Source organism: Monomorium pharaonis, chromosome 10 (assembly GCF_013373865.1).
Source record: "Monomorium pharaonis isolate MP-MQ-018 chromosome 10, ASM1337386v2, whole genome shotgun sequence".
Taxonomy (NCBI): Eukaryota; Metazoa; Arthropoda; class Insecta; order Hymenoptera; family Formicidae; genus Monomorium; species Monomorium pharaonis.
Window position 1 is genome coordinate 8,240,263 of NC_050476.1, and position 19,059 is coordinate 8,259,321.

The 19,059-nt window shown below is 37.9% G+C and overlaps 2 protein-coding genes across 8 annotated transcripts in view; both read right to left on the bottom strand.

Moving 5' to 3' along the window:
- LOC105837378 (cyclic AMP response element-binding protein A) overlaps positions 1-7,348 on the bottom strand; it is a 42,978-nt gene extending 35,630 nt beyond the window's left edge. Inside the window, exons 1-2 of one of the 7 annotated variants that reach the window (XM_012682118.3) lie at positions 6,789-7,348; positions 2,474-2,697 (exon numbers count right to left, since the gene is read on the bottom strand). In XM_012682118.3, coding sequence (XP_012537572.1) covers positions 2,474-2,542 — 69 coding nt within the window. In that variant the 5' untranslated portion in view covers positions 2,543-2,697; positions 6,789-7,348. The other 6 variants (XM_012682117.3, XM_012682116.3, XM_036293332.1 and 3 more) reach the window with 6 other exon arrangements.
- Positions 7,349-13,115: 5,767 nt separating this feature from the next.
- Positions 13,116-17,709, bottom strand: LOC105834096 (inner centromere protein A). Its single transcript, XM_028193629.2, has 5 exons — positions 17,470-17,709; positions 15,895-15,969; positions 15,475-15,787; positions 14,913-15,355; positions 13,116-14,805 (listed from the first exon to the last, which is right to left on the bottom strand). The coding sequence occupies exons 3-5, from the start codon at positions 15,665-15,667 to the stop codon at positions 14,227-14,229; spliced, it is 1,215 nt and encodes a 404-aa protein (XP_028049430.1). The 5' UTR covers positions 15,668-15,787; positions 15,895-15,969; positions 17,470-17,709; the 3' UTR covers positions 13,116-14,226.
- Positions 17,710-19,059: the final 1,350 nt, after the last annotated feature.

Here is a 19,059-nt window from a genome sequence, read left to right on the forward strand (position 1 = left end):
CTGGGACGGATGGTGCGTCCTGGGACGATCGCGATCTACCGTGCGATTGACGATTGAATTTATTTCCAATGGGATCGAACGTGCGTATCGACGACCTTCTAGGAAATGATAAAAATACCGATTAGCGGACCTGCCGTCGCCGTTTCGGGGAGGAAGGAGGGGAGACCTGCAAAATTACTCGACGAAGCTACGGGCGGCCGATAAGAGGAAACAATAACTAATAATAAGTACACGTCTGGCGTGTGCGAACGGTGCGACGCGGCGCGGCGCGGAGCGTAAAACAGCAATGCGACTGCATGCGAATTGGTATTTATTTGCCAGCGAGAAACGGCCGAGGGGCGTGACGACAGCGCAGAGAGACGCGACGCGTTAATGATCGGGATTAATTTGTCGGCAATTTGATACCGTCGCGTGTGCCGTCGCGAGAAAGAGAATTCCGACGTGAAAGGGCTCTCGCCGCGACCGCGTTTCATTTTGCGCGCGCCGATCGAAGACGGGAACGCACGCTGCGAGAATGAAAGGAGCATGTGCGGGGCCATTGTTGCTCCGTCGCGAATGTAACGAGCGATGAAAAATAGTTTCCGTCGCGCGCTCGCAGGATGGTAGATGGATGGTACGCGAGACTCGCGAAGAATATAAGCGACGATTGGCCGACTGGTGGAAGAAGAATTATCGGTGCCATGACGTTCGTCGAACGTCATGGCGCTATCATGTAAATTTGTCGGTTTCCTCATTTCCTCAGGCTTAATTAGCGCAAGTCGCAATCGTGTCACCATAAGCGCAATGATAAATGGCAATGTTCGCGACGCATGTGCGAGTACATGTGACCATTATTATTATTCGTAATTCAAACGCTGTCATGTACTTTCTTCGAACTATAGATAAAAAAGTGAGGAAAAAATAACGATTGATCGAAAAAAATGCACGGTTAAAAAGGATTCGACTTCGACCTCAGATCGTAACTTATTTTGATAAAATCTCAATTTAAATTTCAACGTAATCAATTTCAATACTACATTTTAACTAAATTCTTGCATTAGTTGTATTTTCTTTAAACTAAAGATATTAAGTTAAAAAATAGTGACTGAAAGAAATTTTTGTTAAAAGAAAGATTTGACTTTAGATTGTAATTTATTTTGATAAAACATCATTTTGAATTTTAATGCAGTCAATTTCAATTCAATTACATTTTAACTAAATTCTATCAGTTGTTTTCTAAGGATTAAATAGGATATATGTGACACTTTAATGTTGAATATTGCAGTTGTTATCATAAAGGAAATGTGTAAAAAGTAGAAATGTGTTTTTCAATGACATCTAATCGATAAATTTGATGAGTATAGTGCGTGGAAACGTTCCTTATACTTTACGTGAAGAGAAACTTATAAAAAGTGCTTCTACGAATAATATTGTAAAGTAGCACTATAAAAATAAATTGTGAAATAAATATCTTTTGTAAACTATAATCATACATTTTTATGCATAACATATAATAAATGGCGATACACTGTTAAATATAGAGAAACAAATTTTTAAACAGAACCTTGAATTAAATAATATTCTATTGTTTTTAATTTCCATGTATGTGTTAAAATTTACTGTTTTAACACAAAATATGTGACTGAGGCAACGCATCTAATCGATTTATTTCTATGATTAAACTACTTTGTTTCAAAGTAAACAACGTTTGGATTAATGTATAAATACTGAATTATTAAGTTTTGGTAATATAATTTCAATTAAATGTTCGATTAATACATTCAAATATTTAATGATTGTTTGATTACTATTAATGAAATTATTAAATATTTGGTTCTCTAAACTAAATATTTTATTGCAATTATTTCACGAAAGTTTGATCAATTCTTTCTTTTAATGCATCCAGTAAATAATAAATTAAATTTGAGTTAAATTTAATATATTTCTTGAATTAGATTGTTTAACCTAAATTAAATTGTTTTAGTTAAATTAATAACGACGTAAAGGAGCCGTGGCGGCATTAAAATTATTAAAATATGACACTCAAATTAGACACAATTTGATATTACAAATTAAACAGTATACGAAAATAACGATATTCACTATTTAAAAAGATTTTATTTTGTTGCGTCAGTAGTACATAATGACGTAAGCGCGTGTTATTGACTTTCTGAGATTTGACACGAATATTCAAGTAACGCGAAGGATTGCAGAAACACGACCCTCGGAAGGACGTAGGCGTCCCTACGATCCCCAACGGAGCTTCCTCTCGTTCGAGATCGCAAATGAGCACTTTTCCAAGAATGTATAATGCATGCTGTGTAGGCGCGACAAATTCGTGAATGGTAAACGGCGATAGTGACGAGCGTGTCAGAAGTGATCTCAAAGAAAAATTTAACAAAATTTATCTTGTTCCTCTTCTATAACAAAAATCCATGTTTCCGTCTCTTCCCCTTTGCGAGAATCAGTTTATATAAACGTTGTGCTTACTCACCTGGTCGGAGAGATAGGACAGGTCCCAAAATTCCCTGAGGTCGCTCGTACCCACGTCTTCGAACGCCATGATATTTCGTTTCCCTCAGCTTTCTGGATAATACGGGCGTCGTCGGTCAGAGGAACATGGTGCTCGCCTACGAAGGACGAAGGAAATTAAAGCGCCGACATACTGTCGCCACGTGGAGCCAGCGTTCTTTGATAATCTCACGATCTCGTTGGTACCTGAAAGCAAAGATAGTCTCGTAATCTTGTGATTGATATTATTATAGATATTATTAATTGTCTTCTTTGTTCATTAAATTGACGAGGGATTCGCGAATGTGCGGCGCGCTATATAATTACATTAATTGCGTTAAAGAGGTTTTCCGCGGTGGATCTCCCTTGGGAGTTGAGATTAAAATCTTCCTTTAGGATTAAAATAGAAGTTTGCTATTTGTAGAAAATGGGAAAATAAGATAATAAATTTACACAGTTAGACTTGTTATTTGGTTAAAATTAGATCGAGAGGAGCGAGAGATAAGAGGAATATCGCGCTTTCGTGGCATGTAAATATAAATGAGAGAGAGAGAAAAAGAGGAGAGACGCTCGCGTCTGGACGGAGCGAGGTATACACGGGTCTCGCTCGATAACAGACAGGCCGGAAAGGTTTATGTAAGTGACATTAAAAGATCCAACCGGATGTCGGATGTGCTGATCCGGGTAAGGAGGATATCGATAAACGGGCGCGACTTATAGATTACGGTGATGCATACACGTGCGCATCCATGACCTCAGTGCCGCATACGGTATTGCGCGTGTTGCATTATCTGCCGCAGCCGGTCGGTTTTGCGTTTAATGCCTTTTGTCCTATATTACGAGATGATGCATAGCTGCATTTCAGACCGCGGTGCGCGTTCTAACGAGTTCAATGGACCTGTCTTTATAGGCTAAGTATACCAGTCGCGAAAGAGAGACAGAGAGAGAGAGAGAGAGAGAGAGAGAGAGAGAGAGAGAGAGAGAGAGAGAGAGAGAGAGGGGGGGAGGGGGAAGGGCTTCTCCGTTGCACGATATGCAAAACAATGTCATGAAATTGCAAGAAGTTATGTTACACTTAATTCCTCTTTTACATATTCTCTAAAACTCGTGAAACGTCATTCTAAAAAGCGAAAACTAAACTTGTGCAATGTTCAAATAATTTGCCGTTTTAAATAAAAGTCAAAGTTCGTGAAGAAGTTCCGTTCAGTTATGTGTAGAACGTTGCGTAATTTTCATTCTTTAAAGTAACATTTTATCCTACAAGATTTAGAGAGTATTTACATTGGGCTATAATTCCATATTACGTTGTACTATAATTCCACGCGATTCTTTTCAAATAAACGCGATTAAACGTTATGTTTAGATTAAGGTGTGAATTACACTTTCTAAATCTCATTTATATTTACGTTGGACAAAAATAAATTTTTAGATAAGAAATATCAGAGAGTTATCTTGGAGAGCGACGGGGTATCTTGCAGTATGAAGTTCAATTGTATCACTTCCCCAGCGCATATATAACACCCACAACCGTCCGTCCAGAAATTACAAACTTAAAGCACACCAAGAATTCTAATCGGCCTGACTCGAAAAAAAAAATTAAACTTCGTTACGCATAGCGCGCGCCATATGCGAGAGACGTTTTTCTCTTTTAAAATCTGGTCTCTCCTTTACGACTACGTGAATTTTTTTTACGCGTCAGATAATGATTCCCGATAAAAAAAAAATCCATGCATAAGTAAGGAACTAAGTGGTCTTTGCATGGATGAAGATTCTGCTGAAAGCTGATGTTACATGGCATTTCAACATCATGACTGATGAGAGGATTAAACACGTCGATGTATATAGAAAATAAATTCCGACAATTATTGTCTTATGTACAAGCAAAAGTAAAACTTTTTAAAAGAATTTGCTACTTTTCAATTTTAATAAAATATTATACCTGTATTTCAACATTACAATAGTCACCTTGAAAGAGTGTAATATATAAACGATTTAATAATAATAATAATAATAATAATAATAATAATAATAATAATAATAATAATAATAATAATAATAATAATAATAATAATAATAGTAATACTAAAACATTTTAATTCTTAGTTCAAAAATATTGTTACAACTCATACAAAGGTGAATACAACTTTCTTGAAAAAACCGTACGCTTCATGTAAGCAAATCATCTGAATTTAGGGTCATCAAATTTATTTAAAGAAGATTTTACATTCTACCTCTATACGAAGTAATGACCGTTGCAATAAAATATAATTTCTTTTTCTATGTATTCGCGGTTGCCAATCCGTGCTGCGGAACGTAATCGTAAGGTCAATCACGGAAGAACATCGACAACGATCGAAGATTCACGATCAACATTACGTATTATTTCAGATGCGAAACAGTTACAGGCCAAAACGTCAATTATTTTAAACGATGTAAATATACAGTTGTTCTATTCTCGTCGAGCGTGCGCTTGGAAGAGTTATTCCAAGCATTACGTTTACTAATGAGGCGGTAAGAATTTTTTTTACCGTTTTTTTTCTCTCTTAAATACATATCACACAGGCATGTCATTTCGACGTTTCGATGAAACGACAAATCTGTTCTCCGTGAAAAACGTTCGCATCAAACATTCGCAACGATAACATAACAATCTGTTACTTAACATTTGTGTCATGTCACATGCCATATCGCGATATACGTTGTTATCAAATTGCTCTTAAAATTATTTCTGAACGTGTCTATTCCATTACTTCCAGGAATCGTCGGAGTGTCCGCCGATAATAAACAATTCTTGATATCGACGTCGCGGCGCTTACGTTTCTCTTCAATTTTTTTTCTGCTCGACCATCAGAAACTTTTCCGCATGTTTTTCATCTCTTACGATGTATTTACTTCTTCTTAATTCACCGTTATCTTTTCCAAATAACCACGGGTTGTACGCGCAAACGTCACACTTTCAATGCAATCGTCCGGCCGACCTTTCGACGCGCGAACGATTCTACGTAACCGCCTATTAGCCGATGCTAATCAAAACTGGTATTTCCGGAAAGAAAAGGAAAGATACCGCGTCGATCGAGAGTCGCTATCACTATGCGATTCGCGTAACTGCGACAAGCACGTGAAGCACGACGCGCTCCTTATCTCGCGGGCGCGATACGTCAAGCTTATAAATACTATTCTCAGCGAGAGCTTTATCGCGCTGAGAACGCGAATGAAAGTTTCGTTTCAGCTTTGGTACGCGCGACTTAGACATTGCATCGGCGAAGATCCGTGGAGTCGCCGACAAGAAATCGGCAAACGCGGCAACTTCGTCCAAACCCAGCAAGCACCTAATCTCACGCAGATGTAATGCTACATAACAAAAATATAACACATGTATGCGTTATATAACGTTATATCTATGTTACATTTGATGTTTGTTGAGAATATTACGTATCGTTCCACGATCACTATTACGCACTCCGGTTTTAATCAAAGACGGATCGATCCTTGCGAGAGAGAGAGAGAGAGAGAGAGGGGGGGGGACCGTCGATCGGCGGGAGGGAGGGAAGGAGTACTTCGCATTCCACGCGCGCGGATCGCTCGCCTCGCGACTTCTCGCGGAATCTGAGAATCTCTCGGGAAGCTACCGCGCCCGGTGCTCCCGAGAAGGGAGGAGGGCCCCTCCGCGCGCGTTGATAGATCCGGTCGTTGTAATCGGAGCGCACCAGATGGAACGGAGCGCCGCCGGCCTCGGCGCGGCGCGGCGGCGCGTGCACGTGCGTGCACCGGGTCTTCGCATCCGCCGTCTCTTTGCGCGCCGCGTCAAGTAGCGGTACCAGTGCGCGCGCGGGCACTGGAGATTGATTGAAGAAAAGAAGAAGAAGAAGAAGAAGAAGAAGAAAAAGAGCGAGAAGGAGAGAAGATTGCAGTATGTAGTTGTTACTCACCGAACGCGAAAGAGAGAGAGAGAGAGAGAGAGAGAGAGGCGGGCGAGAGGAAGGAAAGGGAAATCTCTCGTTGACCTCCGTCGGCGCGCGGGGAATCACAGAGGATAAATTCTCCAAGTATGTTAAGGCACAAACACACTCCGCATATACCGTCGCTCTTGCGAGCGAACGAATGAGCGCCGGTCCCGGCGACGCGCGGCAGCGGCGGCGATGACGGCGGTGACGACTGCGCCAATGAACGCTGAAGAAAGCGGGACGACGGGGATCGATAGCCAACACCCGCGCACCCGCGAGTTGTCACGGTGTCGCCACGAAGAACCGGCTGTTTTGTAAATGCGTACGCACGCACGTACGTAATCGCACACGTACCGGCAGATCGATTTTTGAACGGTCCCGCCCGCGCCTGTCTGCCGGAAGACTCGAGAGGAAGCTCGCCCCGTCGTCAGGGCCGATGCGCGCGGTACGACGTTCTCCGCGTGAATGCGGGAGACCGGACCGACCGGCGGCGGCCGGCCGCACGTGCTGGCGCCGCAAGGCACTTCAATCGCCGCCGCTCCGCCAATAGCGGCGAACCACCTGTTACCAGCGTACTGAGCTATCAGTCCGAACAGTGAGCGGCCGCAATGCGCGCGCAGCCTTATCAATCGTGACGCGCGTCGCCGAGCGGACTTTTAAAAGCGCCCGGAACCGCCCCAGTTTTTCGGCGACGCGTATCATACGTACCACCAGGAGATGCGTGGAGAAAATGAGAAATCGAGGAAGTTTCCAATTCGGAAATTTTACAAAAAAAAGGTTATCTTGCCGATACGTTGCAGTTATTCTAATCATCTAATGTAATAAATTATTTTTTTTACAACCGAAATTTGTCTTTTAATGATAAATAGTAGAAATTGTTTTGCTATTGTAAGTGAAAAATAGGCTCATTTTTAGAAATTTATTTTACTTTTTTAAAATAAATTTAGGTCAAAAAGTGGTTTTTTTGATCAAAATATTATCTATGTGTTTACTAGAAATTTATAATTACTTTAAACTTTCAAATTGGCGACTTTCCCTTATACGGAGTAATGAGATAATTTTAGAAATAAAAAGAACATGTATATTTTTACTTCAAAGTAAACCGCATAAAAACATGTTTTTGCGGAAAAAATTGTTTTTTACACAAATATTGAAATAAAAGTATAGGATTTTCTTTGTTATTTATTATTAAAACGTTTTATGTTACATTGTTTGGTAAGCATATAATACGTTTTATATTTATAAATTCATATCGGGCGAAAATGTCCTTGCATCGTTGCGGTTATCTAATGATTTGATATTCATTAAAAAAATATGACCTCAAATGCTGAAGGGAAATACATATCCGAATAGAAAACTTTTAATAGTAGTAAACCAGAGTGAAAAATTATTTTTTATTTAAAGTTTTTAATTTTTATTATTTTTACATAAAAACGTAAAAAAATAATTCCAATTTCCAATTCCTTATGAGCGATAAGCAACGTGTTTTCTTTATTTCTTGAAATCCTTGTGTTCTTTCGAAGCGTCTGATGTAAGAGAGAACGAGTCACTTGCGCTTCAATTCGTAAACCCAAGTTGAATACGGCGTGACGGTGTGATAGCAGCAGTTCTGGATAATAATAGCACGGTATGATCTGACAGACTTAACGGTATGCGGGTGCGGAAAGCAATGCGGGCAATCGATGCACGCACCCGCGACCGAGCGCACTGGAGTATGCATCCAATCCCAAGGCATTTAACCGTGATTATTTAACGACTGATGAAAACGATTTAATATTTCTTACAATAGACCCGTTCACTCGGTTGCACTTCCTGCGCAGAGTTTCTTTTTCCTCTTCTGTGTTTGATATGCAGGTTGTCACAAATGTATTTTTCTTTCAAATCGGCTTTTCTTAAAAATTTAGGATAATAACGTTTCTGTACTTTTGTACATTATTGAATTTTAGCATTAATTGTCTCAATAAGCTTTAAGGAGATCCAGCTTAAATTGTGAACAGGGAGTCATATGACTTTTCATTCATACAGAGGAGAGAAAGCGGTTACGGATTAGATGTGGGGTTATAGAATTCACGTATATATTTCGTATACTTTGTGTTGAATTTTTGGGATAATCATCTAAACTACTTCTTTACGTACCGTTCTAACATGGCTACTAGTCACGAATGTTTATTATATTGTCATAAAAGCTACATTTCAGAATTGCAGATAGCCGAAGGTTTTATAAGTGTGTATTCTTTATATTATTTTGACAAATATGTCGGCTATTAATCTTTTAATTTTAGTGTAACTTGAAGAGCTTGAATATGGTTTTCAAATAACGTAATTGTATTTATTTGTATTTAAAGTAATGCGTACAACCATTTGACACATAAAATTATAATATATTGCCTGCTTTAGGGTTATGAACCTCTTGCAAGTGTTACGAGTCTAACAATAAGTCCTATAATGCCTCCAAGTGTAATTTGATTATATGTTTATTTTACTTATTAGTTAATATATTTGTTATAATACTATTATAATACTTTTGCAATGCACAAAATTGCAAGAGCAAAACATTTTTTAATACAATTTTTGACACTTTTTTATGATACTATGTACAAGATACTGATACTTTTGTGATACTGATGAGCAACATCTGCTAAAGAGCGTTAATTTTCTTATCTAAAAATAAAAATAATTTTGAGAATATTTATTGGTAGTGTTCCATGTTACTCTACAGGCTCCATAACTGCAATCTGTAATTTTTCCATTTTTAGTAAATTCTGTTAAATCCGAAGAACTTCTGCTTGTAATATGATTGATATAACTTTATGAGTAACAAACTTGTACCGAGACAAGAATTATATCATATAAATATTCACTTATTTATTTAAATAAAACAAATGGTTGTTTATAACACCCTTCTCTCTTTTATTTTTTTTACAAAAGAGCTTTTGGCATTACTGTCTTTAAAATAATAAATAACACATTTATAAGTAATAAAAATCAATTTCTTTAAATTTTCTTTATAACATTGATAATTATTATCGTAAGAAAACTATGCTCAAACAATTATATAATTAATATTGTATATATAAACATTTCCCGCTAAAAAATCCGATAGAAGTCAAAGAAAGAAAAATTTCATTTTATTTTATTGTATTTTGGTTCGTAAATATTAGATTGTTTATCTGAAATATATAATAGACTCTATATTTCTGTATCGTATTGTATTCTTTAAATATTTTATATTATATACATAACAATAGAAAACAATAGATTATTTTTCTATAATATGTGTATTTTTGATTAAAACATATAAGAATAATTTTAGATTAATTTATATATGTAGAGTTTATATAGACTTTAATCGTAATTTTTATGTTTAATAAGATAACTAGATGAGATTATATAGAAAAGCGCCTATATTTAGATAAGGATTTTTATATATGTAATATTTTATCAAAGTTATGATTTTTATTTAGTTATTCAATTATTGAATCGTAAAAACTAAGGAAAATACCTAATTATATATAGCAGCAATAAAACTTAATAACAAACAATTTCTACTATTTTAAATTTACTGTCTAATAATGCCTTTATGAATATGTCCATTGATATATACTAATAAATAAATTCATAAATTGATAATAGTCCATGCATAAAACAGTTTTCAAAAAAGGATTTATAGAGAAATTTAGGAAAAATATAGAAAAATCGACGATTTTTACACCTTTTTGGTCGCCATATTGAATCTGTCATCTTAAAAATTGTGTATTTGATCAAAAATGAACTGTGAATATCAATCCCATTATTTTTAATAATAATAAGCCACTAATTGTCCATAATTTACAAATTATTGTGGAAAAAATACGATAATTTGTAAATTTTTGTGATTTAGCCGCCATTTTTCAATGGAAATGACAAATTTTTAAAATATACCCTTAAAGTACAAATATTTTGTGCATTGATGGTTGTGAAGAAAATTGGAGTTTTATACTACCTATTCCAATGTCAAAAAAAATATTAAAAAAAAAGTTTTCGTGACTTTTTTGTATTTTTTACTTAAAACCCGCCATAACTTTTTGGGACAATTTTTTATACAACTTTTGATGATGGGTTCTGAAAGAGCATAAAATTTTACGTAAGAAATAATACTTTCCAAATTTTTTATAGACCTACAACGTTGCAAATAAAGTCGCTGAAAATTATGTTGAAAATGCGTGTGCTTGGACGTTAATAGGTTAATATAAAAATTATATTCATCGCCAAGATCCGATGCAGACTGTATAGAACCTTCTACTTCATTAATATGTTTAAAAAATTTGTATATGTTTTTATTAACTTTATATGTTTCTATTAATTTCTATCAAATTTTTTGAACAAAGCTGGTTTTTCAAACTTTTTAAACTCGAATTATTTATCATAAATGTAGTAACAAGCGTCATTGTATGTGCTACATATTCACTAATATAATGCCACATTTTAACAAAATTATTATTTTATTTCTTTATAATTATTTCATACTCTTATTACAGGAAAGCTTTATTTTTAATTCCACAATGTGTTTTATATAAATTTCATTCATTTTATGTAATAAATATGCACTGATAATAAAAATTTATGAAAAAATAAAGAAAATTTTTGAATATTTTTGCTGAGATGACTCTTCATTAACTTAATTTTAATGTTTAGAATAGTACATTATGTAACAAGTGCAAAAGATCGACTATTTTCTACGTATGCGAGGAATAGATCTATCAGCCGAAGCCAAAACGTAGACAAATACATCCGCATAAATAGAGAATAGTCGATCCGCACATATAACACATAATATTTTTTGTTACCTGTCGAGGTATGATCCTTGAGTGTGAATTGATAGATTAGAAAAAAACCACTTTTGGCGCATAAATAGCGAAAAAATATTTAAAGCTTTTTATTTTTTCATAAATTTACTAGGTAAAAATTTGCAGCATTAAAAATAATATCTTTTTTTATAGTTGCTGTAGTTTTTCAAAATTCTAATTTTTGTTTGTGATTAAAATACTTAAGATTCTTTTTCCTAAAACTTAGTATGTTAATTTAGAAAGTAATCTTTTAAGTTTAAAGATAATTATACAGTCAAAAAATTTGAAAAAATTTAAGAAAATTTATTGTATATTAATAATATGGAGAAAATTTTATAGTAAACGTTATGATAGCAGTAAGCGCAGGCTAAGGAAGCAATTATAAACAATTTTACTGTTTTTTATTAAATTGCATATCGTAAATAATATAATAATATAATAATATTTCAAATTTTTTCCTTTAAATTTTTTCCTATAAATTTCTAAAATTTTATTAAGTTATATAATGTAAGAAACTGAAAAATCCTTCTTAAGTAAAAATTGAAGTATTAAAGTAAGAATTGTTTGAAATTTTATAGAAGAAAGATATAATTTGTAAGATTTTTTTTCTTTATTTGTGTAACTTAAAAATTAAATGTTTTGTAATACCTTTTTAAAATACAAAAAAATTTAAAAAAACTTTTTTTTAAATTTCTGAATCATGAAATAAATTCTTTTTGTTCTAAAAATTTTCTTAAACATTTAAGAAAAAAATCGCATTTATATGCTTTATTAGGTATAAAGCAAAATTTTTTTGACTCTATTTTGAATAAATTATACTAATTTATAAAGCATCTATAAAGATAAATTGTTTTTGAGTTTATAATCAATAAACAATCATGTGCTATTTGGAGTTACAAAGGCAAAATCAGACTTAATATATATAATATGAAACTATATAGAACGATAACTATATTTTTCGCTGCTTTGTTGAAGACATATAGATCTCTATTTGCGTGCTTCGCGCAAATCGTGCCAAACGTACGTACACGGGTTTAAGTTTAATCTGATGCAATGCACTTCTGTTTATCGTAAACAAAGGATAAAAATCGCATAGTCATTATTATATTCTGCCTAGCGCGGCAAATGGGAGCAAAAGATGAGAATAAGTTGCGCGAGAGAGAGAGTCAAGTTGGTTTCGCAGGTGCGAACCGTCACCGGGTTTCCATATCCGCCGTTGTCTACTGTTAATTATGTCAATTCGCGGCGCGTATCGCGACACGCGGGCAATTTGCGCGGAGGACACGTGGGCCCCGTGTCTAGCGACACCGGATATTCAATTAGCGAAAAGAGGTCTTGCCGCCTTTATTCACCGCCGCCCCTATTGGGAAAGCAAGTCGTGCGACGCGGTACGGCAGAAATTGTTCGGGGCCTCCTCCCCTCTCCTTCGTTTAAGCGTTAAATAAAATTACCGCGCATATTGTTACGTGCGCAATAAGATATGCTATTCAGCTGGCAGTGCGCTTACGATACTGCCTCACCTACATCGCGCCGCTATCGATTTTACAATTACCTCGCGACACCCTTCCGCGGCATTTCGTCCAAGTATCGACATGTAAATGTGTTCTTACCGATTATTTATGATATATACATATTTTAATAATGTGAGCGAACAATCTACAGAAAGATCTCGCGTACCGTAGCTTTTAACGCGAATTGCCATGGGGTTGCTAGTATTGCTCCCCATCAATAGATATCGCATGTAAAAAAAAAGGGGGAGCAATAACAACGAGTCACAACAAGGACGCCGCCGTTGTTATTTTTAACCTGCCGCTATTTGCGGCGTGCACGCGGAATGACGCGTGAGAATCTCGGGTTGATTTTTCAAAATAAAGATTTTTATTGGATTTTGTTTTTACAGCGTAGTCGCAATATTACAACTCGCAATATCGTTGAATCCACACCAAGTAGTAGAAAAACTGTATCACCAATTATACACGCTTCTCTCTGCGACAGGATTCTACATGCATGCTCTTTTTACTATTCTTTTTTCGTATCAGGTACAATACAAGGCTGAACAAAATATGATTGTGTGATTTTGTTCGGATTAAAATCTTCTCGATAGCGATATTACCATTATTCTTCGTTCGTGTCGTACCCCTTATACACAAAATAACTTATAGAATATATATATGTGTGTATACGCATACCGAGAATTTACTCTTAAAATTTACTCTCAAAATCATGATAATCGTAGGACAACACAGACTTCGAAGAACTTTAATATAAGTGTAGATATAAGTAAAATCTAGTAAATTTTTAATAAAATCTAACCACTATTTTATATTGTACGATAAAATAGCTTGATTAAATTTTATAGAAAGTACAATGTCCCACAATTTCTAGAATTTCAAGAGTGAATTTCAAAAAAATTCTTCGTATGTGTGTGTGTGTGTGTGTGTGTGTTGTGTATGTGATTTCATTACGCAAAACATGTTCTAATTTCGGTGTTTCTATTTTGTCTCTTTCCCTCTCTCTCGTTATAACAAAATAAATTTTTGTTTAATAGAATATATATTTCAGCATACCGATATACAGTAAGCCGAACTTCGCATTTTTTTAAACATTTTTAACACGCATTGCAGCAGCATACAATTAATCACTATCACTAGTCCACGATTAGTTTAGTCGGGACAATTAAATTGTGTAACGATATAGATACTCGCGGGATGAGTTTAATAAAAATATGTGTCTCGAATAAAACGATATAAAAAAAATAACGATAGTAATAAGCCTTTGAGAACGCTTTTAACCCCACATTAAGACAATTAAGGCAAATACGTTAAAGTTCACATAATTTCTTCGTGCTAAAAGACATCGCGTAATAATGGACGCATGCATGACATAACGAAAAGACGCAACAAATGTGGTTTATTAGATTATGCGCGACGGGTCGTGAGAACGTCTAGATATTAAATAACGCGTACTTAAAATTCCTTCTTTAAAGCAGATCGTAATAACGCGTTGCGCATTGACGTCACCAGCTTCTCCAACTCCTCGACCTTCATCTTTAGTATCTTGTTGTCCCTCTCCAGCTCGGTCGCCCTTTCGGCCATTTCCGATTCTTTCGCTTTCTTGTTCATCCGCGATCTTCGCGACGCCTCATTATTCTTCTCACGGCATTCCCTGTATTGGGCGAGAGCGACATCGTCGTCCTCGGAATCGCTCTCGTAATATCTTTTACTTCCATTCTTAATATTCGCTTTTATATTGATAACAGCTGCTCTTTCTCTTTCTTTGCTTTTAGTGCTCGCTGTTCTCGTCCTCTCGGATCTTCGAGACGACACCACGGGAGACTTCGCCGTGGACGAGGTCATTGTCGATGTCGCGCGGGTCTCCATTCTTCGGCGCGTCGGCGGAGGCGGCGTCGGCTCGTTAATCTCCTCCGTCTTTACCTTTGTAGAGGTAAACGGTGGTGCAGACGACGATGTTGTTGCGCTCGGTCTGACTTTCAACAACGTCGAGGAATCTGTAGACGCGTTGCCCTCTATCGTACGCATTTCATCCTGTAACAAAGAAAAAAAAAACAGTTTTACCAAAGAATAACAATAATTTGTAGACGAGTTCTGCTCAATCGCACGGTTAAATACTTTTGATAGATCTGTCAACGTACCTCCCAAAGGTACGACAGTAGGTCAAAAGTATTCGATCCAGTTGTCTCGATCGTATGTAGCTCATCCCACGTGTCGCGTTGACTCGCGCCATTGTCGAAGGGTATCGGACTGGCGTAATCCAAATCGTGATCCTTGGATTGTAATGAAGCGCTAGTGTCTGCGTCATGTTGTTTGCTTGACGAGGTGCTTTTAGAAGCTGTAGATTCGGGTGACATTAACCACGAGCTGGACGCATTGTTCTCATCTTTATTATATCCTAAACCGCGTTCGTTAACGAGTTCCGATGGAGATAGCAGCAAGTGACAACTGTCACTTGACTCTTTAGTCGTCTTAACGGTATCCATTTTCAAATCCAACTTCTTATCATCAGTCGTTCTCGTCAAATCCTTTAACAATTCTTCCTCTTTCGCAATCAAAACGCCGTTACCCTCGTATTTCGTACCTGAAACAAGACAAGTTCATAGCAATGCTCTGCTTATCCATGTTGAAGACGATTGATGAAATTCCTTAAAGCGCATTCCTAATTGCGCAATTCACATTTGTATGTATAAATATTGGTACCTGATAGTTTAAACGTAGTCGATTCACCTATACGAAAATCGCATTGACCCTGGAACGGGTCCATGCACCAACTGCTCAGATCCTGAAAGTCCTCTTCCCAGGCGGAGAGTGCCGCGATGTCCTCTTCTTTCATTGTAGAATTTGTCTTTGTGCGCGGGAATACCCACGGCTCCTTCAAAAACTCGGTCTCCATCGTCGGGCTTAGCAGAGGAACTGTCTCCACCTTCGTCGAGGTGGCATCTCCCAGTGGCCGCGATCTCACGCCACGAGTAACAGATAACGGAAGCTGCTGACGGTTGCATGATTTTGATACCTGTAACGTTTGATACCGTAACCCCATCAGTATTCGTTTGTCCAGGTCCGGGTCCAGGAACATAATGTGTTTCACTATCCCAGATACTCCTTTGGGACAGTACTTACGTTAAGAACACCTCCCTCCTCCACTGAAATGTTGCTGGCTTTTGGACGTTCGTAGATGGGAGGGATTTTGGAAACCTGGAATAAGGTTGAATATGATTTGACACAATCTAATTAATAATAATAAGAAAAAAAGAGAATAGCAAGAATAGAAAGAAAAAAAAAACAGAAATAGTAAAACAATTACAATAATAAATAATTATATCTAACGTTGCATTAATATTATTAAATGCAGATATTTGCTAGCCTTTTACTGTACCAATGACATTCTTCAACGCAGATAACTAAGTAGATACAGTAAATAGTTGCTTTCTAGACACCGATAATAATTCTGAGAATCCAGAGAGTTATAATGTTTAATGACTTATAATCTGATAAACAGTATCAGTCGATGTTCGTTCCAATCTTCACGCTGCTGAGGAATAACCAAAACAGTAATTTATCATGATAATATCATATTGTATATCCCAAGAGACTAATCCGTAATATCTTATGGATCATAAGATCATGGATCTGTCGCGTATGTAAAACATTCGATGAACTTTGCATTCTTTCTTTTCGATATCCGTTAAATAAATTCGGGATCGCATTGTCCTTCAGTTAAGATACGATGCCGAATCTTGATTTATCATATATATCTCGCGCGCGATGACTTTGCTTAGTCATCGCCGAAACGTTACGTCACGCGACACTTCCTATATATGCGCGCAACTTATCTTATCTTCCTGTAACTCTCTTTGGCAATTGCACGTTACGCGTTGCCATATCGGGAAAGCAAACAGCTTGTTATTTCCGACCATGTTATCATCACCGGCTCCAAAAAGGCCTTGAAAAAATTTCTCCCAGTCTATTCGCTCTCGTGGTTAAGACTCTAAAAGGCTTTATCTCGTTCTTCTCCTTCGGACGATATGTACCCTGATCTTTGCGAAATTTTGACTCGCGTACGGTTGTTTTTCCCTTTTTTTTAATCCTAGATTTATCGCAGCGGGCAGTGGGCGAGACAGCCGCACTGCAGGAAAAGCTACAGTCCAGTCGGTCTAGACCGACTGGTTACGTAACTGGTTCCGTGTGTGGCGTTCGGGCGCATGTGACTCTCTTCGATTCTCGGCGGCGAACACCGCGGGTGTGCGGGTTGCATCATGCACACGTACATACACACACACACATTCACACCGTCGCGTCGCGCGTCGGTGCTCTGCGGACGTCGCGCGCGGCGCGCGATGCGGCACCGTAATTCGCGCACCTGATCGGGTCATACGACGCAAAATCGTCTCGCCGCGGTCGGGAATACTCTCGAGGGAGACTATATCCGTACGGCCCGAAAATATATATAGTCGCGCCGCCCCCGCTGCCGTCGCCGCCGCCGTCGGCGATGACGACGGCGACGTCAACATGCGTCGGGCGCTCCAATCGATCCCTCGCGACTACGCAGCACCTTTCAACCGCGCCGGCGGTCCGGATCATCGCGACGATGTTTACATATCTATTTCCTCGTCCGAGATCGTTACGTAATGCGAGCGCGAGTTCTTCACACCGCGAAAAAGAAAAAAAAGGTCAATCGGCGAACGGCTTACTCACCCTCCCTGAGACGATCGGTATCGGTGTACCTTCCACTTGGACTGGGTAGAGCTAGTAGAAAAGAATCAAAGGTCCAGGTTTTGATCCGCACTGTGCAACTGTTCCTCTCTTCCTACTTTTCGTCTTGCTCGTTTGTCCTTCTCACAAAGTGGCGGAGCGTGTGTCAGAATCAGCTGGACGGTGCGTGCCGCTCGCTCCGCGTATATACACAACTCTGTGAATCGCGAGTAGTCGCTTCGATCGTCGTCCGTGAAATGCGGCTGGAGAGGCGGCGGCGCCGGGGTTAAACCACGTCACGAGACGATGTTGGGAGACACGGCGCTCGTATAATCGTCGGGGATACCGTCACGCGCAGCGAATTGGAGCCGCGGTGAGCTCACCGCGGGCGAATCGCCGCGGACCGCGGCGCCGCCGACCGGAACACGTCACGTTCGGAATTCGAGACGATAATCTCGCCGGGAGTCGATAATTTATTGTTCCTTCGCTCTGTCCGGCATCAACGCGCTCCGGACGGCATACCGCTCGCGTACGCTCCGAACCGGTGCGTTTTCCTCCTTCCTCCTTTTCTTTCTTTTTTTTTTCTCTCTCGACGCTGCACTTTGTGCGGTCGTTTACCGGTCGTTTGCCGGTCGCGACGGGCGTTCCTCGTGATTCGAGTCCCGAGGACCGCGCGAAAAGATTTTAATCTCGTGATGTCATCGTTATTTATAACGCAACGATCTTTTAACGATTTTTTTAAAATTAATTATGCATCTATGTGACGGAGTAATTATAGGGAAAGTAATCCATGGAACCGATCGGTAAATATATATGTATGTGTAAAGAACTCAATCCAAGTGAACTCATGAGTTCCGAATATTCTTTCGGCGAGTGAAAGCGCGTACGTTGACCGGATATAAGAGTAATTGACTCGTGACGAATGCAAAAAACAGTGCGAGTTATGCTGTAGTGAAAGCGATTGAAGCAATGAGACCTTCAAATGTTGCTCCTTTTTGCAATTTTTTTCTCTACAATTATATAACGTACTATTAAATTATTTTGTTAATTATAAAAAATATATTAAAAGAAAATATAAAAAAATGTTACAATGATAATTTAGATTAAATTCTTTTTGAAACATGTATGTACATGATAGCGTACATGACGATTGCAAAACTGCTGTTTCAGAATCGCTTGATTCGTTATCGTTCCTCGGTGCAGCTGAGTTGCGATAAGCACAGTCGACTCGATGGCTAGATGGAGTTGCAAGTGCAAGCTCAAGCTACAGTTTGCTACTACACCTATAACATGCTCGAAAAGACTGTTGGGCGATTAACGATCGCGAAACATACATTTTCAGATCGATCGATTTGAACGGCAGATAATCGCTAATGTCTTTTACATTTATTTTTATCCGACACGACGTATACATTTTGTCGAAGCGTAAGCTGAATTTATATGAGCAAACTTATTTAAAAATAAGATAGGGATTCGTTTTTTTTCTTACGCTTAAAAGAAGCTTCAGGGATAATTTATGATTACGCGATGCTCTCTGAAGACTGTTTTTTCCTCGAATTCGTATAAGGAAACTGAAGGGTCTCGGCAGTGACG

What these genes read in the sequence shown, in the direction of transcription:
- LOC105834096 (XM_028193629.2), bottom strand. Translation starts at nt 15,667, where the DNA reads ATGGAGACCGAGTTTTTGAAGGAGCCGTGGGTATTCCCGCGCACAAAG. An exon ending in GACTACGTTTAAACTATCAG is followed by an intron (nt 15,356 to 15,474) that starts GTACCAATATTT and finishes GTCTTGTTTCAG; the next exon opens with GTACGAAATACGAGGGTAAC. An exon ending in TACTGTCGTACCTTTGGGAG is followed by an intron (nt 14,806 to 14,912) that starts GTACGTTGACAG and finishes TCTTTGTTACAG; the next exon opens with GATGAAATGCGTACGATAGA.